The sequence below is a fragment of the Aquarana catesbeiana genome, linkage group LG10 (genome assembly GCF_042186555.1).
Source record: "Aquarana catesbeiana isolate 2022-GZ linkage group LG10, ASM4218655v1, whole genome shotgun sequence".
NCBI classification, from domain to species: Eukaryota; Metazoa; Chordata; class Amphibia; order Anura; family Ranidae; genus Aquarana; species Aquarana catesbeiana.
The window spans coordinates 29,928,985-29,956,878 of record NC_133333.1 but is presented as its reverse complement, the minus strand read 5'-3'; the positions used below and the strand labels follow the sequence as shown (position 1 = coordinate 29,956,878).

The following is a 27,894-nucleotide window of genomic DNA, read 5'->3' as shown; positions in this document are numbered from 1 at the left end:
AAAAGTGTGAGTGAAGTTTTATCCTTAGTTTATAGGGATTACATATTACACTACCTGCGCAATGGTCTCTTTTTTTGTTGTTTCATACTGCGGAAGTTCTTTGAAAGCCAGAAGCCAGCCCATGCCAATGAGCAGCTGAATATATGAGCAATCCATCTATCACTGGGGATTACTCACTGAAACCTGTTTATATTCATCAATCACCAAAGACGTTATATTTCTTCACAGCAGTATGCTGTCCTATTGAGATATCTGTGCACTGTGGCTCATCACATTAATATATCTCATCTTTCTTTTTCTCTTTTTTTATTGTGTTCAATAATTTATTATCACATTGATATTTAATTATAGGATTTTGTTATGGTGAAGGATGTTATGTTATTTATAATAGACTCCATTTGATTATTTTGCACGTGATTCACTGATTAACCATTAGGAGATCACACCGTGTTATATTGGGAGGTTAATATTAGTGCATTATACATTCTGAATATATACAACACTTTTTGTGTGATATCAGTTCACATACACAATAATTGCAGCTATATCATTTGGTCATCTTCTAGTATTTGTCACTTATTTATTTATTTACATAGTTACATAGTTAGTCAGGTCGAAAAAAGACACAAGTCCAAATGTACAATCCAATATACCCAATACTATACCCACAGTTGATCCAGAGGAAGGCAAAAAACCCCAGCAGAGCATGTTCCAATTTGCTACAGCAGGGTAAAAAATTCCTTCCTGATCCCCCAAGAGGGGACTAGTTCATATCAGCGCTTTAGTACACTTTTTACTTTATTGTTAAACTAAAACCTTGACGCTTCGCCCTCTCTCCTACAGGCCGCAGCATAAGGGTCTTAGTTTGCCTGCTTCCTGGGCTGCCTTATGGTGGCGCCACCCCTCTCTGGGCCCCTCTAAATGTTGTGCTAAGGGCAACCGCACTGACAGCCCCCCAATGCTACGCTACTGATTGTTGCAGTTCAGATGGGCAGCCTGGGGGCAGAAAATACAACAGGTAACCCATCTGTTTTACTGCCCCCCCCCAGCCACCCATGTGAAAGAGCCCTAAAGAGGTTGTACAGCCAAGATCTTGTCAGATCAAGAACAGGTGAGTATAAATACTGATACAAAGGGCATTAGGTTAAAACAAATAATTGTAAAAGCACTAAAGTACATTGTCTTTTTTAAGATCTGGAGATGTCAAAAGAAAAATAATAGGATTGACACAGCAACTCAGAGAAGCCACGCTTATTGTAATTGGCTGCACCATTTCTGCAATCCCTTCCAGGTTTTTCCCTCCAGAAATGGGCAAGGATAATTGTATTAAGGAGAACACGTGATATGGCAACCAGAAAACCCCAAACAACACCTGGAAGGTAAAAATAAGTTTTGAGGATGGGGAATATTTTGATGTCTTTTTCCAGTGATATACGACAGCCGTAATGATGAAACTCAAAAGCATGATTAGGAGTGGAATGCAGTACCCTATAAAGAATGTTGCCATACCTATGGGCTTTTGTAAGTTAAGTACACTGATAGCGAAAGCAATACAGCAGGAAACTAGGGATTCTACGGAGGCCAACTTGGGTTTTCTGTAGTAATTGTACTGAAATGGGTAGATCACAACTAAGAAATAGTCAATGCTATACAAGGTAAGAATAAAAGCGTGAATGAACATGTAGAAATGGAACAAAAATTTGTTCAGCTGACACACAAAAGATCCAAAAGGCCAGTTGTCTCCGCGGGCAAAATAGACAATGTTTAGAAGCAAAAATATTGACCAAGCAAATCCAGAGATGTAAATATTAAGAGACAACACTGAACGGAAAGTCTTCTCCAATCTGAAGACTTTTAGCCAGATAACATATCCATTGGCTATTGTTCCAATTAGTAATATCAAAGAGCAGATGGTGGCTGAGGAAATGTTAATGTTTTGGGCAATGCGGCTATCTTCTTTGGAGATGTTGATGCAATGTCCTTGGTAGCCATCACTAGAACTGATGAGGGAAGTCAGGCTGGAAATCGAGATGTTGTCCATTATCTCTGCATGAACCGTCAACTTGCTCTAAAAAAGGAAGAAATATTTTATTCATTAATAAAAATGGATAGGATCCCAGGTTCAATATCAGTCGTTCAATACATAAAATGAACTTTTTAAGCAACTCGAAAAACTTTGCAACCCACCTGTAAAGATGGGTATTAGAAATTGTTGTCATAGAAGTAAAACACATCTCCTGTCCTACTTTTGCCAAGAAAGAAGTGAGAGAGCCAACTGAGTTTTATTGGCCTTATTAATTTTTTTTAATAAGCCCTTCACCAGGATTTAAAGGATTTTTTTTAAAAAAACATAACAAACATGTTATACTTACCTGCTCTGTGTAATGGTTTTGCACAGAGCAGCCAAGATCTTCTTCTTCTCGGGTCCCCCGCCGGCGCTCTGGACTCCTCCCCCTTGCCTAGTGCCCCCAAAGCAAGGCAATTGCTATGGAGGCACTGAAGATTAATTTTAATATCTAACATTCTTGTATCTCAAGGGCGTTTCTTCGAAGTTGTGGGCACGTTCTGTAAATTAAATGATGCAAATCCTCAAACAATCCATGTTAATTCCAGGTTGTGAGGCAACAAAACCTGAAAATTGCCAAGGGGGGTGAATACTTTTGCAAGGAACTGTAAGCTTGAGGTGATTGTAGCCTTATTAGTGCACTTGCGACAGAAACAATTGAGTACTGTTCATGATACTTTTTTTTGCACTAACATACAATTTTTCAGGACAAACTTTCCGGGTATGTCCCCTTCTTCATGGTCCCAGGCAGTGGTGGCTGGTGTTTTTTTTTTTTTTGGGGGGGTGGCAAACATTCATCCCCCCCCGGCGACATCTCAACCCTTCCCACCCACACGTTGTCTGCCGGTAGTTCCAGCACTTACCATATCTAGGCAGTGGACAGCAGCATCGGGCATCAGGCAGAGGACATCGGGCATCAGGCATCGGCTCCCCCAGGTGTCCATTAGGATTGCCTGTCCTTTCAGGTGACGGTTTTCAGACCCACTTCCTGATTGGCTTGGGAGAAGGATCAGTGTTACAATAGTGAATATTCATTCACTATTGAAACACTCCTCTGCATTCTCTGTGCCCTGAGCCCACCCTATTTTGAAGCCTATTAGAGCCCCTGGCTCTAATCAGTGCTTTAAAAAAACACCCACCCATTGGAATCCATAGGTCCGTCCTGCAAGGGTACAGACGCATGGATATGGGGGGTGGCGGCAGGGATGGGGGGGCGGCGCCCGTGCGCCCTTAATTGACGGGCTGCCCCTGGTCCCAGCAGTACTGCTGGGACCTTGAAATTATATATATTAACCACTTAAGAATCGAGCCTCGTTTTGAGATTTGGTGTTTTTTGGTGTTGCTAGAAAATTAATGAAAACCCCCAAACAATATATTTTTTTTTTCAGACACCCTAGAGAATAAAATAGCGGTCATTGCAATACTTTATGCCACACCGTATTTGCGCAGCGGTCTCACAAACGCAATTTTTTGGGAAAAAATACACTTTTTTGAATACAGAAATAAGACAACAGTAAAGTTAGCCCAATTTTGTTTATATTATGAAAGATAATGTTACGCCGAGTAAATTGATACCCAACTTGTGACACTTCCAAATTGCGCCCGCTCGTCAAATGGCGACAAACTTTGACCCTTAAAAATCTCCATAGGTGACGTTTAAAAATTACTACAGGTTACCAGTTGACTTACAGAGGAGGTCTAGTGCTAGAATTATTGCTCTCGCTCTAACAACTGCGGCACTACCTCACATGTGTAGTTTGAACACCCTTTTCAGATGTGGGCGCGACTTACGTATGCGTTCACTTCTGCACGCGAGCTCAGCGGGACGGAGCACATTAAATTTTAAATTTTTTTTCCTTATTGATTTAACTTTTTTTTTTAATGCTGTCACTTGGGTCACTTTTATTCCTATTACAAGGAATGAAAACATCACTTGTAATAGAAAAAAAGCATGACAGGACCTCTTAAATGTGAGACCTGGGGTCAAAAAGACGTCAGATCTCATATTTACACTAAAATGCAGTAAAAAAATAAATAAATGTAATTCCCCTTTAAGAGAATTAGGTGGAAGTGACGTTTGACATTGCTTCTGCCCTCCAATGCTATGGAGCCGAGTGGGGGCCATATTTCCCACACTTGGCTTCAGGCTGTTGAGGAGAAAGGACCCGATCGTCTCCCAATAAGAGTAATCTTGCAGAGACCACTTTTATCTGAAAGCCGACCGCCCGCTGAAGAAGAGGATGCCGGGGTTATGGCAGCTATCTGCTGTCATAACAACGGTATTCCTCTTCAAACAGCTGCCATATAATGATGGCAGGTGGTCAACAAGTGGTTAATTATAATAAACTATACCCTAAACCAGGGGTCTCCAAACTTTATAAATAAAGGGCCAGATTGCTGTTCTTCAAACCCTAGGGAGCCGGGTTGTGGCCAGAGGGAGAAGAAAATGTCCTGTTGTCAGTGTAAGAAAATAATGCTCTATCATTGGTATTAGGGGGAGTATAGGTGCCCCATCATTGGTGTCAATGGGAGGAATATTGCCCCATCATTGGTATAAATGGGAGGAATAGTGCCCCATCATTGGTATTAATAAGAGGAATAGTGCCCCATCATTGGTATTAATAGGAGGAATAGTGCCCCATCATTGGTATCAGTGGGAGGAAAAATGCCATATTGTTTGTGTCAGTGGGAGGAATAGTGCTTCATCACTGGTATAAATGGGAGGAATAGTGCCCAATTGTCAGTGTCAGTGGCAGGAACTATGCCCTACTGTTGCTGACAGCAGTGGCATTGCTAGGTGGTGGCTATTGGGGCTATAGCCCTGAATCTAGGGCCCATAGCCCTGAGTCTCTTGTCGCCTAACCAGCGGGCCATGGCCTCTCTGCAGCAAGGCTGTGGGTGCGGCAGGCGGGCTGCATAAGAGAGCCGGGCAGGTGAATGAGAGAAGAGAATGGGCGGACGAGCAGAGATGACATCATCTCTCACTGCCTGCCCTGCATCACTGCTCTTCCGCCCTCACAGCGCAGGCCTCTTCACTGTCTGAGGTGCGGCAGGGAGCAGCATTCCTCACTGTCTGGCCCACATCACCGCTCTCATGAACTAAATGGATCAGTGCTGCTAGCCTGCCACCAATGCAGCGACAATGCACATTTGGTGACACTGGCTGGCATGGCAAGTGACAATCCACATCTGGTGGCAGGTAATGTGGCAAGTGATAATCCACATCTGGTGGCAGGTGACGTGGCAATCGACAATCCGCATCAGATAGGAGGTGACGGTGGCAAGTGACAATCCACAAATAGTGGCAGGCGATGTGGCAAGCGATCATCCACATCTGGTAAGGGTGACGTGGCAAGTGACAATCCACATCTGATGGCAGGCGACACGGCAAGTGACAATCCACATCTGGTGGCTGTTAACATGACAAGTGATAATCCACATCTGGTGGCAGGTGACATAGCAAGCGACAACCCTCATCAGTTGGGAGGTGATGGTGGCAAGTGACAATCTGCAAATGTTGGTAGGTGATGTGGCAAGTGACAATCCACATCTGGTGGCAGGTGACGTGGTAAGCGACAATCCACATCGGGTGGCAGGTGACGTGAAAATCCGCAAATGGTGGCAGATGACGTAGCAATTTGCAAATGGTGGCAGATGACGTGGCAAGTGACAATCCACATCTGGTGCCAGGTGACAGTGGCAATCCACATCTGGTGGCAGGAGATATGGCAAGTGACAATCCACATCTGGTGCCAGGTGACAGTGGCAATCCACATCTGGTGGCAGGAGATATGGCAAGTGACAATCCACATCTGGTGGCAGGTGACATGGCAAGTGACAAATCCACATTTGGTGGCAAGTGACAATCCACATCTGGTGCCAGGCGAAAGTGGCAAGTGACAAGCTGCATCTGGTGGCAGGAGATGTGGCAAGTGACATGCCCAGGGCTCCCACCAATTCAGCATTATGGTGAGTTGAACCACTTCATTATATATTACCAATGTAACAAAAGAAACAATGTGCTTCAATCAGCCTGACACCATATCAACCATGGTGCCAGCCATTGCCGCAAAAAATAGATTACCACCCACGTGCCCCCCTCCAGAGGCGGCTCTCTAATTAGGCAAATTAGGCGATGGCCTAAGGCCTCGCCCTCTCAGGGGCCTCGCCGTCGTCTAGTTTGCATAAAGAGCCGCCTCTGCTATCCTCCTGCATCATTCTAGTACAGTCAGCGCAGCGGAGCTTCATGCCCCCCTTGTTCAGTTTACAAACAGTCCTCCTCTCTGCTCTGTAACACCACGCCCCATCAGATCACTGCCCAGTTTCCACTCCTGTCAATAAAAGTCCATTGGAACAGCCGGCAGAGACACACACAGAGAATGACAACTGCCCTGCCCCTCACCCCCCAACCAGCAAATGCTCTCCGTCCCTTGAGCCGATATCTTTTGCAAGGGCCGGGCACAGCTAGCCTAGCACCTCAGTAGGATCGCGAGTCCACCCTCCTTCCAGGTCGGGGCTTCTGTGGTGGAGTCAATGCCAGTTCACTCGCTGTAGCCTGTCTGTGTGCAGCCTACTGACTGCTGAGCTGAGGATGTGCTGACTGAGCTGTGAGGGGACAGAGCCACTATGTGTGAGGTACATGTGACTGGGGGTGTGTGTGCATGTCACTAGGGGGTTGAAAGTGTGATTAGGGGGGTGTGCATGTCACTAGGGGGGGGGTGTGCATGTCACTAGGGGGGGTGTGCATGTCACTAGGGGGAGTGAACATGTGATTGGGGGGTGTGCATTTCACTAGGGGGGTGTGCATGTGATTAGGGGGGTGAACATGTGATTGGGGGGGTGTGCATGTCACTGGGGGGGGTGAACATGTGATTAGGAGGAGTGAACATGTGATTGGGGGGTGTGCATGTCACTAGGGGAAGTGAACATGTGATTGGGGGGTGTGCATGTGACTGGTGGGGTACATGCGAGTGGGGGGGTGTATGTGACTGGGGGGGTACATGCGACTGGGTGGTGTGTGCATGTGACGGGGGGGTACATGCGAGTAGGGAGGTACATGCGACTGGTGGTGTGTGCATGTGACTAGGGGGGTACATGCGACTGGGGGTGTGTGTGCATGTGACCAGGGGGGTGTGCATGTGACCGGGGGGGTGTGCATGTGACCAGGGGGGTGTGCATGTGACTGGGGGGGTGTGCATGTGATTGGGGGAGTGTGCTGGTGACTGGGGGTGTGTGAGCATGTGACTAGGGGGGTAAATGCGACTGGGGGTGTGTGCGCATGACACCGGGGGGTGTGTGCATGACTGGGGGGGATGTGTGCATGTGACTGGGGGGGTGTGCATGTCACCGGGGGGTGTGTGAATGTGACTGGGGGGGTGTGTGAATGTGACTAGGGGTGTGTGCATGTGATTAGTGGGGTGTGTGCATGCGATGGGGGGTGCGTATGTGATGGGGGGGTACATGCGGCTGGTGGTGTGTGCATGTGACTGAGGGTGTGTGCGTATGTAACGGGGGGTGTGTGTGCATGTGACGGGGGTGTGTGTGCATGTGACTGGGGGTGTGTGTGCATGTGACTAGGGTGGTGTGCATGCGATGGGGGTGCGTATGTGACTGGGGGGGTACATGTGACTGAGGGGGGTGTGTGCATGTGATTGAGGGGGGTGTGTGCATGTGACTGAGGGGGGTGTGTGCATGTGACTGAGGGGGGTGTGTGCATGTGACTGAGGGGGGTGTGTGCATGTGACTGGGGGTGTGTGCATGTGACTGGGGGGGTGTGTGCATGTGACTGGGGGGGTGTGTGCATGTGACTGGGGAGGTGTGTGCATGTGACTGGGGGGGTGTGTGCATGTGACTGGGGGTGCGTGTGTATGGGACTAGGGGTGTGTGTGTGTATGGGACTAGGGGGGTGTGTGCATGTGACTGGGGGGGTGTGTGCATGTGACTAGGGGGGTGTGTGCATCCGATGGGGGGTGCGTATGTGACTGGGGGGGGTACATGAGACTGGGGGTGTGTGCATGTAACTGAGGGGGGTGTGTGCATGTGACTGAGGGGGGTGTGTGCATGCGACTGGGGGGGTGTATGCGACGGGGGTGTGCATATGCGACGAGGGGTTGAGCATGCAACGGGGGTGTGAATGTGACTGGGGGTGTGTGTGCATGTGACTAGAGGGGTGTGCATGCAACGGGGGTGCGAATGTGACTGGGGGGTACATGTGACTGGGGTTTACAGTCAGGTCTGCTCAGTCCTCTGCCAGTGTCCCAGTGTGCCTGCCTGTGATTGACAACCTGGGTCCCCCTGACCTGACTCCACCCACCCTCATCTTCAGCCACCCAGGGCTCCTCAGCCATGGTGGGCAAGGTGCTCTTCATTCTGTGCTGGCACTGCTCATGATCGGCTTCTCTGCGGCTATCTCCCACGAGGAGCTCTTCCACTATGAGGAGTCCGAGGGAACCTACTGCTGCCCAACAGGGATAATGAGACCTCCGAGGTGGTGAAATTTTCGCACAGCCCCTCCTCTTCTATGAGGCCGAGTTCAAGAAGCTCTATGTGAGTACAGCACCGAGAGAGACAGAGCACTGACACCATCACTGAGAGAGACAGAGCACTGACACCATCACTGAGAGAGACAGAGCACTGACACCAGCACTGAGAGACAGAGCACTGACACCAGCACCGAGAGAGACAGAGCACTGACACCATCACTGAGAGAGACAGAGCACTGACACCAGCACCGAGAGAGACAGAGCACTGACACCATCACTGAGAGAGACAGAGCACTGACACCAGCACTGAGAGAGACAGAGAGCTGACACCATCACCGAGAGACAGAGCACTGACACCATCACCGAGAGACAGAGCACTGACACCATCACTGAGAGACAGAGCACTGACACCATCACTGAGAGACAGAGCACTGACACCATCACTGAGAGACAGAGCACTGACACCATCACCGAGAGACAGAGCACTGACACCATCACCGAGAGAGACAGAGCACTGACACCATCACCGAGAGAGACAGAGCACTGACACCAGCACTGAGAGAGACAGAGAGCTAACACCATCACTGAGAGAGACAGAGCACTGACACCAGCACCGAGAGAGACAGAGCACTGACACCAGCACAGAGAGACAGAGCACTGACACCATCACTGAGAGAGACAGAGCACTGACACCATCACTGAGAGAGACAGAGCACTGACACCATCACTGAGAGAGACAGAGCACTGACACCATCACTGAGAGAGACAGTGCACTGACACCATCACTGAGAGAGACAGAGAGCATACACCATCACTGAGAGAGACAGAGCACTGACACCAGCACCGAGAGAGACAGAGCACTGACACCATCACTGAGAGACAGAGCACTGACACCATCACTGAGAGACAGAGCACTGACACCATCACTGAGAGACAGAGCACTGACACCATCACCGAGAGACAGAGCACTGACACCATCACCGAGAGAGACAGAGCACTGACACCATCACCGAGAGAGACAGAGCGCTGACACCAGCACTGAGAGAGACAGAGAGCTAACACCATCACTGAGAGAGACAGAGCACTGACACCAGCACCGAGAGAGACAGAGCACTGACACCATCACTGAGAGAGACAGAGCACTGACACCATCACTGAGAGAGACAGAGCACTGACACCATCACTGAGAGAGACAGAGCACTGACACCATCACTGAGAGAGACAGAGCACTGACACCATCACTGAGAGAGACAGTGCACTGACACCATCACTGAGAGAGACAGAGAGCATACACCATCACTGAGAGAGACAGAGCACTGACACCAGCACCGAGAGAGACAGAGCACTGACACCATCACTGAGAGAGACAGAGCACTGACACCATCACTAAGAGACAGAGCACTGACACCATCACTGAGAGAGACAGAGCACTGACACCATCACTGAGAGAGACAGAGCACTGACACCAGCACTGAGAGAGACAGAGCACTGACACCAGCACTGAGAGAGACAGAGAGCTGACACCATCACCGAGAGACAGAGCACTGACACCATCACCGAGAGAGACAGAGCACTGACACCATCACTGAGAGAGACAGAGCACTGACACCATCACCGAGAGAGACAGAGCACTGACACCATCACTGAGAGACACAGAGCACTGACACCAGCACTGAGAGAGACAGAGCACTGACACCAGCACCGAGAGAGACAGAGCACTGACACCATCACTGAGAGAGACAGAGAGCATACACCATCACTGAGAGAGACAGAGCACTGACACCATCACCGAGAGAGACAGAGCACTGACACCATCACCGAGAGAGACAGAGCACTGACACCAGCACTGAGAGAGACAGAGCACTGACACCAGCACTGAGAGAGACAGAGAGCTGACACCATCACCGAGAGAGACAGAGCACTGACACCATCACCGAGAGAGACAGAGCACTGACACCATCACCGAGAGAGACAGAGCACTGACACCATCACTGAGAGAGACAGAGAGCTAACACCATCACTGAGAGAGACAGAGCACTGACACCAGCACCGAGAGAGACAGAGCACTGACACCAGCACCGAGAGAGACAGAGCACTGACACCAGCACCGAGAGACAGAGCACTGACACCATCACTGAGAGAGACAGAGCACTGACACCATCACTGAGAGAGAAAGAGCACTGACACCATCACTAAGAGACAGAGCACTGACACCAGCACTGAGAGAGACGGAGCACTGACACCAGCACTGAGAGAGACAGAGCACTGACACCAGCACTGAGAGAGACAGAGAGCTGACACCATCACCGAGAGACAGAGCACTGACACCATCACCGAGAGAGACAGAGCACTGACACCATCACCGAGAGAGACAGAGCACTGACACCATCACTGAGAGAGACAGAGCACTGACACCATCACTGAGAGAGACAGAGCACTGACACCATCACTGAGAGAGACAGAGCACTGACACCAGCACCGAGAGACCGAGCACTGACACCATCACCGAGAGAGACAGAGCACTGACACCATCACCGAGAGAGACAGAGCACTGACACCAGCACCGAGAGAGACAGAGCACTGACACCAGCACCGAGAGAGACAGAGCACTGACACCAGCACCGAGAGAGACAGAGCACTGACACCAGCACTGAGAGAGACAGAGCACTGACATCAGCACTGACACCAGCACCGAGAGAGACAGAGCACTGACACCAGCACCAAGAGAGACAGAGCACTGACACCGGCACCGAGAGACAGAGAGCTGACACCATCACCGAGAGAGACAGAGCACTGACACCAGCACCGAGAGAGACAGAGCACTGACACCAGCACTGAGAGAGACAGAGCACTGACATCATCACTGAGAGAGACAGAGCACTGACACCATCACTGAGAGACAGAGCACTGACACCATCACTGAGAGACAGAGCACTGACACCATCACTGAGAGACAGAGCACTGACACCATCACCGAGAGACAGAGCACTGACACCATCACCGAGAGACAGAGCACTGACACCATCACCGAGAGAGACAGAGCACTGACACCATCACCGAGAGAGACAGAGCACTGACACCATCACTGAGAGAGACAGAGCGCTGACACCAGCACTGAGAGAGACAGAGAGCTAACACCAGCACTGAGAGAGACAGAGCACTGACACCAGCACCGAGAGAGACAGAGCACTGACACCAGCACAGAGAAACAGAGCACTGACACCATCACTGAGAGAGACAGAGCACTGACACCATCACTGAGAGAGACAGAGCACTGACACCATCACTGAGAGAGACAGAGCACTGACACCATCACTGAGAGAGACAGAGAGCATACACCATCACTGAGAGAGACAGAGCACTGACACCAGCACCGAGAGAGACAGAGCACTGACACCATCACTGAGAGAGACAGAGCACTGACACCATCACTAAGAAACAGAGCACTGACACCATCACTGAGAGAGACAGAGCACTGACACCATCACTGAGAGAGACAGAGCACTGACACCAGCACTGAGAGAGACAGAGCACTGACACCAGCACTGAGAGAGACAGAGAGCTGACACCATCACCGAGAGACAGAGCACTGACACCATCACCGAGAGATACAGAGCACTGACACCATCACTGAGAGAGACAGAGCACTGACACCATCACCGAGAGAGACAGAGCACTGACACCATCACTGAGAGACACAGAGCACTGACACCAGCACTGAGAGAGACAGAGCACTGACACCAGCACCGAGAGAGACAGAGCACTGACACCATCACTGAGAGAGACAGAGAGCATACACCATCACTGAGAGAGACAGAGCACTGACACCATCACCGAGAGAGACAGAGCACTGACACCATCACCGAGAGAGACAGAGCACTGACACCAGCACTGAGAGAGACAGAGCACTGACACCAGCACTGAGAGAGACAGAGAGCTGACACCATCACCGAGAAAGACAGAGCACTGACACCATCACCGAGAGAGACAGAGCACTGACACCATCACCGAGAGAGACAGAGCACTGACACCATCACTGAGAGAGACAGAGAGCTAACACCATCACTGAGAGAGACAGAGCACTGACACCAGCACCGAGAGAGACAGAGCACTGACACCAGCACAGAGAGAGACAGAGCACTGACACCAGCACCGAGAGACAGAGCACTGACACCATCACTGAGAGAGACAGAGCACTGACACCATCACTGAGAGAGAAAGAGCACTGACACCATCACTAAGAGACAGAGCACTGACACCAGCACTGAGAGAGACGGAGCACTGACACCAGCACTGAGAGAGACAGAGCACTGACACCAGCACTGAGAGAGACAGAGAGCTGACACCATCACCGAGAGACAGAGCACTGACACCATCACCGAGAGAGACAGAGCACTGACACCATCACCGAGAGAGACAGAGCACTGACACCATCACTGAGAGAGACAGAGCACTGACACCATCACTGAGAGAGACAGAGCACTGACACCATCACTGAGAGAGACAGAGCACTGACACCAGCACCGAGAGACCGAGCACTGACACCATCAGCGAGAGAGACAGAGCACTGACACCATCACCGAGAGAGACAGAGCACTGACACCATCACCGAGAGAGACAGAGCACTGACACCAGCACCGAGAGAGACAGAGCACTGACACCAGCACCGAGAGAGACAGAGCACTGACACCAGCACTGAGAGAGACAGAGCACTGACATCAGCACTGACACCAGCACCGAGAGAGACAGAGCACTGACACCAGCACCAAGAGAGACAGAGCACTGACACCGGCACCGAGAGACAGAGAGCTGACACCATCACCGAGAGAGACAGAGCACTGACACCAGCACTGAGAGAGACAGAGCACTGACATCATCACTGAGAGAGACAGAGCACTGACACCAGCACCGAGAGAGACAGAGCACTGACACCAGCACTGAGAGAGACAGAGCACTGACACCAGCACTGACGCCAGCACCGAGAGAGACAGAGCACTGACACCATCACCGAGAGAGACAGAGCACTGACACCAGCACCGAGAGAGACAGAGCACGGACACCAGCACTGAGAGAGACAGAGCACTGACACCAGCACTGAGAGAGACAGAGAGCTGACACCATCACCGAGAGACAGAGCACTGACACCATCACCGAGAGAGACAGAGCACTGACACCATCACCGAGAGAGACAGAGCACTGACACCATCACTGAGAGAGACAGAGAGCTAACACCATCACTGAGAGAGACAGAGCACTGACACTATCACTGAGAGAGACAGAGCACTGACACCAGCACCGAGAGAGACAGAGCACTGACACCAGCACCGAGAGAGACAGAGCACTGACACCAGCACCGAGAGAGACAGAGCACTGACACCAGCACCGAGAGAGACAGAGCACTGACACCAGCACCGAGAGACAGAGCACTGACACCAGCACCGAGAGAGACAGAGCACTGACACCATCAGCGAGAGAGACAGAGCACTGACACCATCAGCGAGAGAGACAGAGCACTGACACCATCACCGAGAGAGACAGAGCACTGACACCAGCACCGAGAGAGACAGAGCACTGACACCAGCACCGAGAGAGACAGAGCACTGACACCAGCACTGAGAGAGACAGGGCACTGACATCAGCACTGACACCAGCACCGAGAGAGACAGAGCACTGACACCAGCACCAAGAGAGACAGAGCACTGACACCGGCACCGAGAGACAGAGAGCTGACACCATCACCGAGAGAGACAGAGCACTGACACCAGCACTGAGAGAGACAGAGCACTGACATCATCACTGAGAGAGACAGAGCACTGACACCAGCACCGAGAGAGACAGAGCACTGACACCAGCACTGAGAGAGACAGAGCACTGACACCAGCACTGACGCCAGCACCGAGAGAGACAGAGCACTGACACCATCACCGAGAGAGACAGAGCACTGACACCAGCACCGAGAGAGACAGAGCACTGACACCAGCACTGAGAGAGACAGAGCACTGACACCAGCACTGAGAGAGACAGAGAGCTGACACCATCACCGAGAGACAGAGCACTGACACCATCACCGAGAGAGACAGAGCACTGACACCATCACCGAGAGAGACAGAGCACTGACACCATCACTGAGAGAGACAGAGAGCTAACACCATCACTGAGAGAGACAGAGCACTGACACCAGCACTGAGAGAGACAGAGCACTGACATCATCACCGAGAGAGACAGAGCACTGACATCATCACCGAGAGAGACAGAGCACTGACACCAGCACCGAGAGAGACAGAGCACTGACACCAGCACCGAGAGACAGAGCACTGACACCATCACTGAGAGAGACAGAGCACTGACACTATCACTGAGAGAGACAGAGCACTGACACCATCAATGAGAGAGACAGAGCACTGACACTATCACTGAGAGAGACAGAGCACTGACACCAGCACCGAGAGAGACAGAGCACTGACACCAGCACCGAGAGAGACAGAGCACTGACACCAGCACCGAGAGAGACAGAGCACTGACACCAGCACCGAGAGAGACAGAGCACTGACACCAGCACCGAGAGACAGAGCACTGACACCATCACTGAGAGAGACAGAGCACTGACACTATCACTGAGAGAGACAGAGCACTGACACCAGCACCGAGAGAGACAGAGCACTGACACCAGCACCGAGAGAGACAGAGCACTGACACCATCAAGGAGAGAGACAGAGCACTGACACTATCACTGAGAGAGACAGAGCACTGACACCAGCACCGAGAGAGACAGAGCACTGACACCAGCACCGAGAGAGACAGAGCACTGACACCAGCACTGAGAGAGACAGAGCACTGACACCAGCACCGAGACAGAGCACTGACACCAGCATTGAGAGAGACAGAGAGCTGACACCATCACTGAGAGAGACAGAGCGCTGACACCATCACTGAGAGAGACAGAGCACTGACACCATCACTGAGAGAGACAGAGCACTGACACCAGCACCGAGAGAGACAGAGCACTGACACCAGCACCGAGATAGAGCACACTGCACTGAGATGGAGTGCCCCAACACCAGTACTGAGAGCATGCCAGCACTGACACCAGTACTCTTAATGTAATTCAATTTTTTTTGCTTGAATTATTTTTTCCCTTATGGACGTGAGTGGGGCCTCATGTCTAAGTTATGCCCAAGGCCTCACAAAGCCTAGAGCCGCCTCTGCCCCCCTCCCCCCCGGTCTGCAAAAAGATTGGTGACAGCTGCTATGGGCTCTAGCCCCAGATCTTTTGCTGACCTAGCAATGCCCCAGGCTGACAGTGGGGGGGGGGGGGAATAATGCCTCAAGGGCCGGATAAAAGCAAGCAAAGGGCCACATCTGGCCCCTGGGCCTCAGTTTTTGGACATCTGCCCTATACAGTTAAAATAATAATAATATACTATAAAATAAAAATAAATATAACCCCTTCCCGCCAAGCGTACGCAGATGTGTGTACTTGACTTTCGGGGTTATACCGGGATGATGCCCACAGCTGCAGGCATCATCCCTGTACTGTTTTTTTAGAGCCAGAGATCAGCTTTCCTGGTATAACAACCGATGCGGCTGAAAGCAGCTCGGCTGTTATACCGGTGGAGCGGGCCCCTCCCGCCGCTCTTATTGAGCCTCCCGTTCCATCGGCGATTTGAATACTTTGAAGTGCAAAGGAGGGATCGGGGGTCTTTTAGACCCCCGATCCCTCCATAAAGAGTACCTGTCACCACCTATTACTGTCACAAGGGATGTTTACATTCCTTTTGACAGCAATAAAAGTGATCTTTTTTTTTTTTTTTAAATACAATTTATTAATATAAAAATAAATAAAATAAATAAGAAAAGAAAAATTTAAAGCGCCCCTGTCCCCGTGAGCTCGCGCAGCAAAGAAAACGCATACGGAAGTCGCGCCCGCATATGTAAACGGTGTTCAAATTACACATGTGAGGTATCATCGCGATCGTCAGAGTGAGAGCAATAATTCTAGCACTAGACCTCCTCTGTAACTCTAACCTGGTAACTGTAAAAAAATTTAAAGCGTCGCCTATGGAGATTTTTAGGTACTGTAGTTTGTCGCCATTCCACGAGTGCGTGCAATTATAAAGTGTGACATGTTTGGTATCTATTTACTCGGCGTAACATCACCTTTCACATTATACAAAAAAATTGGGCTAACTTTACTGTTTGTTTTTTTTTTCATTCATGAAAGTGTCCCTTTTCCCAAAAAGTTGCGTTTAACCGGTTCCTGACCGGCTCCTGTACATTTACATCGGCAGAATGGCAGGGCTGCGCAAAGTAACGTACCCATACGTTACTTTGAATTTGCCGCCGTGTGCACGCGCGCCTGCCGCGATCTCCGTGAGTCAGGTCGCGGGTCTCACGGACTCCATCGCCGCGGGCATACCCGCGAGCGCCTCATGGAGAGGACAAATGGAGAGATGCCGTTGTAAACAGCATCTCCCTGTTCTGCCTAGTGACACATGTCACTCGATCTCTGCTCCCTGTCATTGGAGCAGAGATCAGTGACGTCACACACCAGCCCATCCCCCTGACAGTTAGAAATCACTCCCCTAGGACACACTTAACCCCTCCCCGCCCCCTAGTGGTTAACCCCTTCAATGCCAGTGTCATTTATACAGGAATCAATGCATTTTTATAGCACTGATTGCTGTATAAATGGCAATGGTCAAAAAAATGTGTCAAAAATGTCCGACATGTCCGCCATAATGTCGCAGTCACAATAAAAATCACTGATCGCTGCCATTACTAGTAAAAAAAAAATATTAATAAAAATGCCATAAAACTATCCCCTATTTTGTAAACGCTATAACTTTTGCGCAAACAAATCAATAAACGCTTATTGCGATTTTTTTTTTACCAAAAATATGTAGAAGAATACGGATCGGCCTAAACTGAGGAAAAAAAAATGTTTTTTTATTTATTTTTTGGGGATAATTATTATAGCAAAATGTAAACAATAATGTGTTTTTTTTTCAAAATTGTCGCTCTTATTTTGTTTATGGCGCAAAAAATAAAAATCACAGAGGTGATCAAATACCACCAAAAGAAAGCTCTATTTGTGGGAAAAAAAGGACGTCAATTTTGTTTCTGAACCACGTCGCACGACCGCGCAATTGTCAGTTAAAGCAACGCAGTGCCGAATCGCAAAAAGTGCTCTGGTCAGGAAGAGGGTAAATCCTTCCGGGGCTGAAGTGGTTAAAACACCGCTGCACAAATACTGTGTGATATAAAATATTTCAACAATCGCCATTTTATTCTCTAGATTCTCTGCTAAAATATATATATATAATGTTTTGGGGCTCTAAGTAATTTTCTAGCAAAAAATACGGATTTTAACTTGTAAACACCAAATGTCAAAAATAGGCTTAGTCATAAAAGGCATAAATGTAGTGTTACCCCCATAGAAGCCACTCGTGAATATGGGTATCTCCCACCGCACATGAATTTTTCACTCACTCTGTAGACAAGAAGCAGTCCATGCAGCTTTGTTTTTGTTTTTTTTATTAGGGGAATTGAACTTGGTTGGGGTAAGGGTTGTTATGGGATGCCCGCTTGATCAGCACAGAAATCTTCGGGGACACAAACTATATACATCCAGTATATACACTTCTCCTCTTCTACCTCCAGCACTAACTTGCTTTTAGAACTACATCTCCCCCTGACAATGTGATCCAACACTGACTCAGTCAGATCCAAAGCAATTGCCCTTTGCAGGCAGGGACCGAGGTCCCCATTGGTAGTGTAGCAAAAAGAGAGGTATTTGGTGCTAGCTGTCCTTTGCTGCGGCTACTGCTACCACATCTTCAGGCACTGCCAGCCCACCTGGCTTCAGCTGCGCCTTTCACTAACCCTCCTGGCTACTTCTCCACAGACCTCCCAGACTGACTTTGCATCCATCCCAGGCTGCTTGCATCCAGTCCACTAAGGCTGCCTCTCAGTCTTCTGACTGCAACACTCACCAGCCCTCTTTGCTGTCTTCCTCCCTGGAGATTTGCCTGGCAGTGTTCTCCTGCTGTCCTCTCCTTGCTCCCACACCTCCTGGTCAGGATCCCTCCATGTATCATGAAGAGGGGTCCCTTCTGCACCCAAGGCCAGACTAGGGGGCTACTCTCAAAGGCCTCCGACAGCCTAACACTCCATCACCAGCTTCCATCCAAACTCACTTCATATAAACATACAAAATAAAGTTGTGTGAGAACAGAGATACAAGATAGATATACAGTGAATGTAAAAAAAAGATATAGGTAAAGGAATAGAAGCTATGAGAGGGAATGTGTTGAAAGATACAAAGTAACAGTGTTACATGAAAAAAGGGCCACAGGAAGCCACATAGGGAGTCCTGATGACTCCTCCCACCTAGTCTGATAGGGCACAGGAAGCCACATAGGGTGTCCTACTGACTCCTCCCACCTAGTCTGATAGGGCACAGGAAGCCACATAGGGAGCCCTGATGACTCCTCCCACCTAGTCTGATAGGGCACAGGAAGCCACATAGGGTGTCCTGCTGACTCCTCCCACCTAGTCTGATAGGGCGCAGGAAGCCACATAGGGTGGCCTGCTGACTCCCCCCCACCTAGTCTGGTTGTCAAAGAAGCCATATAGGGTGCCCTGCTGACTCCTCCCACTAAGTCTGGTAGGACACAGGAAGCCATATAGGGTCCCTGCTGACTCCTCCCACCAAGTCTAGTAGGGCACAGGAAGCCATATAGTGTGTCCTGCTTACTCCTCCCACCAAGTCTAGTAGGGCACAGGAAGCCATATAGTGTGTCCTGCTGACTCCTCCCACCAAGTCTAGTAGGGCACAGGAAGCTATATGGTGCCCTGCTGACTTCTCCCACCAAGTGTAATAGGGCACAGGAAGCCACATAGGGTGCCCTGCTGACTCCTCCCACATAGTCTAGTAGGGCACAATTAATCATGTTGGGTGCCCTGCTGACTCCTCCCACCAAGTCTTGTAGGGCACAGGAAGTCATGTAGGGTGCCATGCTGACTCCTCCCACCAAGTCTTGTAGGACACAGGAAGTCATGTAGGGTGCCATGCTGACTCCTCCCACCAAGTCTTGTAGGGCACAGGAAGTCATGTAGGGTGCCATGCTGACTCCTCCCACCAAGTCTTGTAGGACACAGGAAGTCATGTAGGGTGCCCTGCTGACTCCTCCCACCAAGTCTTGTAGGGCACAGGAAGTTGTGTAGGGTGCCCTGCTGACTCCTCCCACCAAGTCTTGTAGGGCACAGGAAGTTGTGTAGGGTGCCCTGCTGACTCCTCCCATCAAGTCTAGATGCCCCCTGGTATAAAGCCATGGTTATCTAAATGAAGGAGCAGAGTGAGTGGGAGTTTCTTTTTGAGGTTTTGAAGGGGGCAAGGAAGGGAGGTTTTAAAAAGATTTTATATGTTGTTGGAGTTCAGCTTTTAATGTCATAAAGTTAGAACCCAGGGTCTACCATATCAGGAAAAAATGGGCCCCTGAGTTATGTCATAAATTATCAAAATGCAAAGTGAGAAACTCCAACATATCTGTGTCCTCCGGGTCCTAAAAGCCAGTATTTTGTGTACAGTATATGAATTGTATGCAATGATTTTCTCATCATCACTGCGCTTCTCATAGTGACATTACTGCTTTGCCTAAAATGGAAATTATTTCTCAAGAACAAGATTGGAGAAGTTCCAGCATTGCATCATCATTTTTTTAATTGAAAACGGAACTCTCAGAAATAAGCCAAATACACAGAGGAATAAATGTTTCTCCAGGCCTGAGATTTACAAAGCTCTGCCACACAGCACAGCCCTGTCTAGCAGGGCAGGAGACGTGTTTTTTTTTTTTTTTTCTGCTACAGTCAAGTAGCACTTACAGGCTGTGTCCTTCTCCCAGTCTATTAATGGATAGTGAAAGAAGACGCAGCAGAATGACAGCAGCATCTCTCCTCTATCACTCTGCCCTCTCCTTCTATCAGCATGCTCTTTGCTAGCTCATGAAAACCGCAATACAAATGATTGGTGGCTATTTGTGTTGCTTCTCTCTCTCCCAATTCTTCTGTATAGGGACTGCATGAAGCTGATGCCACATCAACATTCAGGCCCACTGTATATTAAATAATATATTCATATAATTAAATAAATAGAATGTACTTCTGCTACTATTAATGAATAACTGTATGATTAAATTAAATTAAAAGTTGCTACTAGACACCAACTGTTATTAGCAGGAAAAGTGAAAAAAAAAATTAAAAAGATGAAGCGCTACTTTATATCACACACATACAGTGGAACCTTGGATTATGGACATGATCCACTCCAGGAGAATGCTTGTAATCCAAAGCACTCGCATATCATAGCGAGTTTCCCCATAGAAGTCAATGGAAACGAAGATAATTAGTTCCGCATTGACTTCTATTGCATGCAATACCGCATGTGGCCAGAGGTGGGGGGAGGGGCGCCGGAGAGCCTTGTAAATACTCAGGGACAGCACGGCTGAACTCGGAAACCCTCGGAGAGGCTCGGAAACACTCGGGAATGGAGTATTTCTGATTGTTTCCGAGTATTTCCGAGTGGTTCCGAGTATTTCCGAGTGATTCCGCGTATTTCTGAACGGCTCCGAACCGAGTGTCACTGGTGCCCTCGCACCTCAGGCCAAATGCGGCACTGCACATCCCATTGGCTTGAATCCTGCTCGTTTTGCGAGACAACACTCGCAAACTGAGTCAGGATTCTTTTTAAAAAGTTGCTTGTCTTTCAAAACGCTTGTTAGCCGCGTTACTCGTAAAAGAAGGTTCCACTGTACTAATGATTACCTAGCAATATGAACAATAAGTGCACAACAGTGGCCCCTAGTGGGAGTAATAAATATGACACTTAGAACTTTAAATGAATAGAACAAAGTCCATATGATCAGTGCATTCTTCTTACAAACAGGTTTAATCCGCAAGGTATTCAACCATGAATAGATGACAGGTAAGTGACAGATAGCAAGTAAGTTGCAAACATCAAGTGGACCCTCCACCAGTCACACTATGCGCTCCCCCCCCCCCCCCCAGAATGGCCCCCAATTAGGCTTAGTAGCACCTTCCCCTCTTGGGGTCACCATCAGAGGTGTCTTTTTAAGCTCCCATCAGTGGGCTCCTGCAAGCATGGTCTCTCATAGGTGATGGCAACATATGGGTAAAGAAGGAATTAACATAGTGTAGTACTGTAAATGTAGTTTAATAATAAAAAAATTAAAAAAAAACATACAACTGTTCCACTCACATTTAAAAATGCACTAGCCCTGGTGCATACAGGTGATGAACTTAGGCATATACAGATCAATCCCTGGGGTCACAGAATCATCCGCAAGTCCTCGGCCCTGCTGCCCTCCTGGTTGATCGTACGCTTCCTAGGACAACGCAACAACGTCAAAAGGGTTAGGATGTTTAGTTATTTTTTTTTTATTATTTTTTTAAGGGGTAAGGGTTAATAATTTATTTATTGTTACTTAGTATTAATTTATTGTATTTATTTTTATAATAATAATAATAATAAATAGGGGCTGGGGGAGGTGGGCTGCTTCAGCACAGGAGGTTTTTCACCTTAATGCATAGAATGCATTAGGGTGAAAAACCTTAAGGGTTTACAACCCCTTTAAAAATAATAATAATAATAATAATAATAATAATAATTTATTTTGTGTTAGCCTCGGTTCATACCAGAGGCGGCACGACTTGCAGGTCGCCTCACCGACTGCCCGTGCGACTTGCAAAACGACTTCTGTATAGAAGTCTATGCAAGTCGCCCCAAGTTGCCCCCAAAGTCGTACAGGAACCTTTTTCTAAGTCGGAGCGACTTGCGTCGCTCCCCTTAGAACGGTTCCATAGCACAGAACGGGAGGCGACTTGTCAGGTGACTAGGTCGCCTGACAAGTCATCCCTGTGTGAACCGAGCCTTAGGGTTAGGATGTTTAGTTATTTACTATTATTATTTTTTTAAGGGGTAAGGGTTAATTATTTATTTATTTTTACATAGTATTAATTTATTGTATTTATTTTAATAATAATAATAATAATAATAATAATAATAATAATAAATAAAATAGAATTAAATAAAATTATCCTAAATAACCCTAACCCCCAACTCCTAATCCTAACCCTAACCTAAATTGAACTCGAACCCCTTACTCTAACGAAAAAACATTATAATAAACCTTAGATTGTAAGCTCCTTGACAGTAGAGACCGATGTGAATGTACAATGTATATGTAAAGCGCTGCGTAAATTGACGGCGCTGTATAAGTACCTGAAATAATAATAACAATGATTAATAATTAAGCAAGAAATAAAAGCTAATGGAACAGCTAAAAATAGCTGAAAAACCGAGCAACAAATGATGCAACAGATAATCATTTTCTCTATTGGCTAATAAAAAAAAATGCCAAAGCCCGGGGGGTGGGGGCAGCTGCAGCATAGGAGGTTTTAAGGTGAAAAACCTTGAGGGTTTACAACCCCTTTAATAATAATAATAATTTATTTTGTGTTAGGGTTAGGATGTTTAGTTATTTATTATTTTTTCTTTTTTTTTTTTTAAGGGGTAAGGGTTAAAGTTAAGGGTTAATTATTTATTTATTGTTACTTAGTATTAATGTATTGTATTTATTTTTATAATAATAATAAATAAAATAAAATAGAAATAAATAAAATAATCCTAAATAACCCTAACCCCCAACTCCTAATACTAACCCTAACCTAAACTGAACTCCGTCCGATTTTCTCCTACCTTATCCACTTTCAGACGATCCCTGAAAACTCATCTCTTCAGAGAAGCCTATCTGGCCCCCACCTAACAACTGTACATTTATCTTCTCAATCAGCCCATCACCCACAGTTATTACCTCTTGTATCTCTTGACCTTCCCTCTTAGATTGTAAGCTCTAAGGAGCAGGGCCCTCTGATTCCTACTGTATCAAATTGTATTGTATTTGTACTGTCTACCCTCAAGTTGTAAAGCGCTACGTAAACTGTTGGCGCTATATAAATATTGTATAATAATAATAATAATAATAATAACTCGAACCCCTTACTCTAACAAAAAAAACCATTATAATAATTGAATAATAATAATAAAAGAAGAAATAAAAGCTAATGGAAAAGCTAAAAATAGCTGAAAAATCTAGCAACAAATGATGCAACAAATAATCGTTTTCTCTATCAGCTAATAAAAAAATGCCAAAGCCCAAAAACGCTGCATTCAAACGCGCAAGTCGAGCAAAAACGTGACAAAAACGTGCAATATGTACAATATATAGAAAGCGTACATATTGTTGGCGCTATATATAAACAACTGTAATAAATAAAGTAACCATCACAGCTGAAGATACAAAACATCCTAATATTGTTTTCATTCTTCTTGCTGACAATTGAGAATTTAGCCACTTCCCGCCCAAAGACGTCATATGACGTCCTTGACTTTCAGTGGGAATATCTGAATGATGGATGCAGCTACAGTCATCATTCAGATATCCTTGTTTTCAGCCGGTGATTCTTTGCACCATCCATAAGAACGATCACAGCGGCAGTTTCGCCACTTGATCGTTCTTACAGGTCATCGGGGGCCATCTGCCATGCCATCGGGGACCCGGAGAAAGAATCGGCCGCCGCCGGATGACGACCATAGAGATTTCCGGTGACCAGATGGTCACCAGTCATCTCTATGACCGTCGGAGGCCCGGGCGCGGCGTTATGACGTCACGTCCAGGTCACGGATGTAAACAGAGCCGCGATCGCGGCTGGTAAGCATGAGATCGTGGATTTTTTTTCTGATCTCATGCTTTCCAGCCTGGAAGAGAGATGTGGGGTTTTTTTGACCCCGCATCTCTCCATAAAGAGGACCTGTCATGAACAATTCCTATTACAAGGGATGTTTACATTCCTTGTAACAGAAATAAAAGTGATCAAAAAAAAAAAAAAAAAGTGAAAGAAAGTGTAAAAATAAAAAAAAATAAAGTAAAATTAAAAAAATCAAAAAAATAATTTAAAACGCCCCTGTCCCCGGTAGCTCACGCTCAGAAGCGAACGCACATGTAAGTCCCGCCCACATATGTAAACGCTGTTCAAACCACACATGTGAGGTATCGCCGCGTGCGTTACAGCGCAAGCAACAATTCTAGCACTAGACCTCCTCTGTAGCTCCAAACATGTAACCTGTAAAAAAATTTGAAAAAAGAAAAGTGTGTGAGTGTGGCGCTGTCCCAAAGTTGCAGAAGAAATGTCTGCATATATACAGTTTTATCAAACGTGTCACATGTGTATTCCTTTAAGTGAAATATGTATGGCAGTTATTACCACTCCTGTGGGTTAAAGTGACTGGTGATTTAAACATGAGAAGCATAATGAGTGCAATAAATCGCATCCAAGGTGTCTAGTGCTATATTCCCTCAAAAGGAAAAAACAGTATTAACCACTGCTAAGAGCATGAAGCGGTCTGTGTCTACACACTAGAAAACACAAAGTTGCAATAAATACATCACACGTGACATGCAAAAAATTCTAAAGTGTCTAGTGCTAAATAAATAAATATTAAAATGTTGTTCTACAAACGTTGCAAATAACAAAGTGACAAGTGCCCTATGAAGAGGTCACTCTGAAAAGTGCTAAACACACGTGCCATGCAAATGGTTCTATGATAGTAAACAGTTCATATGGGTAAGTCCCCGGTGCACTATAAGTGAAAAAAGGCGTCCTTTGTGGGATTCCTCAAAGCATACAACAGGTGTTAATCCAGTGCTGGTGTCTCGCGTTGTGATTGTGCAGAGACTCACCAGCTGTATATCCCCTGCAGGGGTAACGAGTAGTCACAGTATGTGCCACTGTGCAGCAGTGCTTGGCAAGACCAGGACCAGGATGATATCATAAGGACATAAGAAGAAAGGATTCCATAGTGTGAAACCGTTTAAAACCACTATTTATTAGGTCAGATAAAAAGGGTACTCACATTGTAATGGAAAAAATGAGCGGTGTACAATGCTTACAAAGATGTTCCTAAGCGTCAGCTTTGCAGGGAGATGTCAGCAAGGCATTCAGTCAAAGGCCACGCCCTACGTACGTTTCGTCACTCGGACTTCCCGTAGAAGTCCGAGTGACGAAACGTACGTAGGGCGTGGCCTTTGACTGAATGCCTTGCTGACATCTCCCTGTAAAGCTGACGCTTAGGAACATCTTTGTAAGCATTGTACACCGCTCATTTTTTCCATTACAATGTGAGTACCCTTTTTATCTGACCTAATAAATAGTGGTTTTAAACGGTTTCACACTATGGAATCCTTTCTTCTTATGTCCTTATGATATCATCCTGGTCCTGGTCTTGCCAAGCACTGCTGCACAGTGGCACATACTGTGACTACTCGTTACCCCTGCAGGGGATATACAGCTGGTGAGTCTCTGCACAATCACAACGCGAGACACCAGCACTGGATTAACACCTGTTGTATGCTTTGAGGAATCCCACAAAGGACGCCTTTTTTCACTTATAGTGCACCGGGGACTTACCCATATGAACTGTTTACTATCATAGAACCATTTGCATGGCATGTGTGTTTAGCACTTTTCAGAGTGACCTCTTCATAGGGCACTTGTCACTTTGTTATTTGCAACGTTTGTAGAACAACATTTTAATATTTATTTATTTAGCACTAGACACTTTAGAATTTTTTGCATGTCACGTGTGATGTATTTATTGCAACTTTGTGTTTTCTAGTGTGTAGACACAGACCGCTTCATGCTCTTAGCAGTGGTTAATACTGTTTTTTCCTTTTGAGGGAATATAGCACTAGACACCTTGGATGCGATTTATTGCACTCATTATGCTTCTCATGTTTAAATCACCAGTCACTTTAACCCACAGGAGTGGTAATAACTGCCATACATATTTCACTTAAAGGAATACACATGTGACACGTTTGATAAAACTGTATATATGCAGACATTTCTTCTGCAACTTTGGGACAGCGCCACACTCACACACTTTTCTTTTTTCACTTTTTCCGCTCATTCCACCCCCTGTGGAGTCAGCGTATGTGAGGGCAGCAGTCTATCAATTTAGGAATATACTTCCCACCTAGGCTTCTAATTACACCCATTAGCGCGGACTCCCTATTTCCTCTGTAAAAAAATTTAATGCGTCGCCTATGGAGATTTTTAAGTACCGAAGTTTGCCGTCATTCCAAATTTTCATTTCCAAAGCGTGACATGTTGGGTATCTATTTACTCGGCGTAAAATCATCTTTCACATTATACAAAAAATTTAGCTAGGTTTACTGTTTTGTTATTTTTTAAATCAGGAAACTGTTTTTTTTTTCCCAAAAAAAAAAAGAGGCGTTTGAAAAATTGTTGCGCAAATACCGTGCGAAATAAAAAGATAAAAACGACCGCCATTTTATTCCCTAGGGTGTCTGCTAAAAAATATATATATATATATATATATATATATATATATAATGTTTGGGGATTCTGAGTAATTTTCTAGCAAAAAAAATGATGATTTTTACATGTAGGAGAGGAGTGTCAGAATAGGCCCGGTATGGAAGTGGTTAAAGTGAGCGATTGTTTATCATGTCTCAGTGAGCATTAGCAGTCTTTACCCTCTTAGTAGATCAGCCTCTGTCATTGTATTCTGTAATAATGTTCTCTGATGGATACAGAGTTCTCATCTAATTACACATTTCATCTACACAAAGCAATATTGATATTAATGTAATGCCCCCCCCCCCCCCCCCCCCAGTGCCCCCCCCGAGGACTCACCAACTTTTCATGACCATCACATGAGATACGCAGATAAAACTGAGCTTAAGTATAAAACCGCCCAGAACCTCCTCGCTGCTGGACAGGAAGTCTTTGTATTCCTCCCAGTCTCCTCTGGCAGCATTCCCAGTAATATGACACTGGAAATGATGATAACCAGAAATCCCCCACAAATTCTTCCTGTCCTCCAGATGCCTTTCTTTCATTACTACTCCTCTGATGACATCATACACAGCTTTCTTGAACAAGTTCAACTCCAGAAGCTTTCAGCTCCGAGCCTGACGACTCAGCAATAATTTTGTTACTTATGACACAAAAATGCACAAACTACAACGGAAGGCTAAAGTGGCTTTCACACTGATCAGTTTTTCTTCTGTTTTTGTGTTAAAAAAAAGCATAAGAAAAATGCATGACCATTAACCACTTAAAGTGTTACTAAACCCACGACAGTAAAATCAGTCTGTATATGCAGTAAAGCGTGCTTGCTATACTCACTGTGGAAGGGGTTAATCCTCTGCATGGTGCAAAAAGGGCTGTTTGATCCTGTCTTCT

The 27,894-nt window shown here is 47.0% G+C and overlaps 1 protein-coding gene across 2 annotated transcripts; it reads right to left on the bottom strand.

The window, feature by feature from the left end:
- Positions 1-550: 550 nt before the first annotated feature.
- LOC141109981 (chemerin-like receptor 1) lies at positions 551-27,564 on the bottom strand. Of its 2 annotated transcripts, XM_073601231.1 has the most exons (3): positions 27,343-27,563; positions 21,824-21,950; positions 551-2,068 (listed from the first exon to the last, which is right to left on the bottom strand). In XM_073601231.1, exon 3 carries the CDS (start codon positions 2,039-2,041, stop codon positions 1,169-1,171), a length of 873 nt encoding a protein of 290 aa, XP_073457332.1. In that variant the 5' UTR covers positions 2,042-2,068; positions 21,824-21,950; positions 27,343-27,563; the 3' UTR covers positions 551-1,168. The 2 variants fall into 2 exon arrangements, with proteins under 2 accessions (XP_073457332.1, XP_073457333.1); XM_073601232.1 differs by lacking the exon at positions 21,824-21,950 and having other exon boundaries at positions 27,343-27,564.
- Positions 27,565-27,894: the final 330 nt, after the last annotated feature.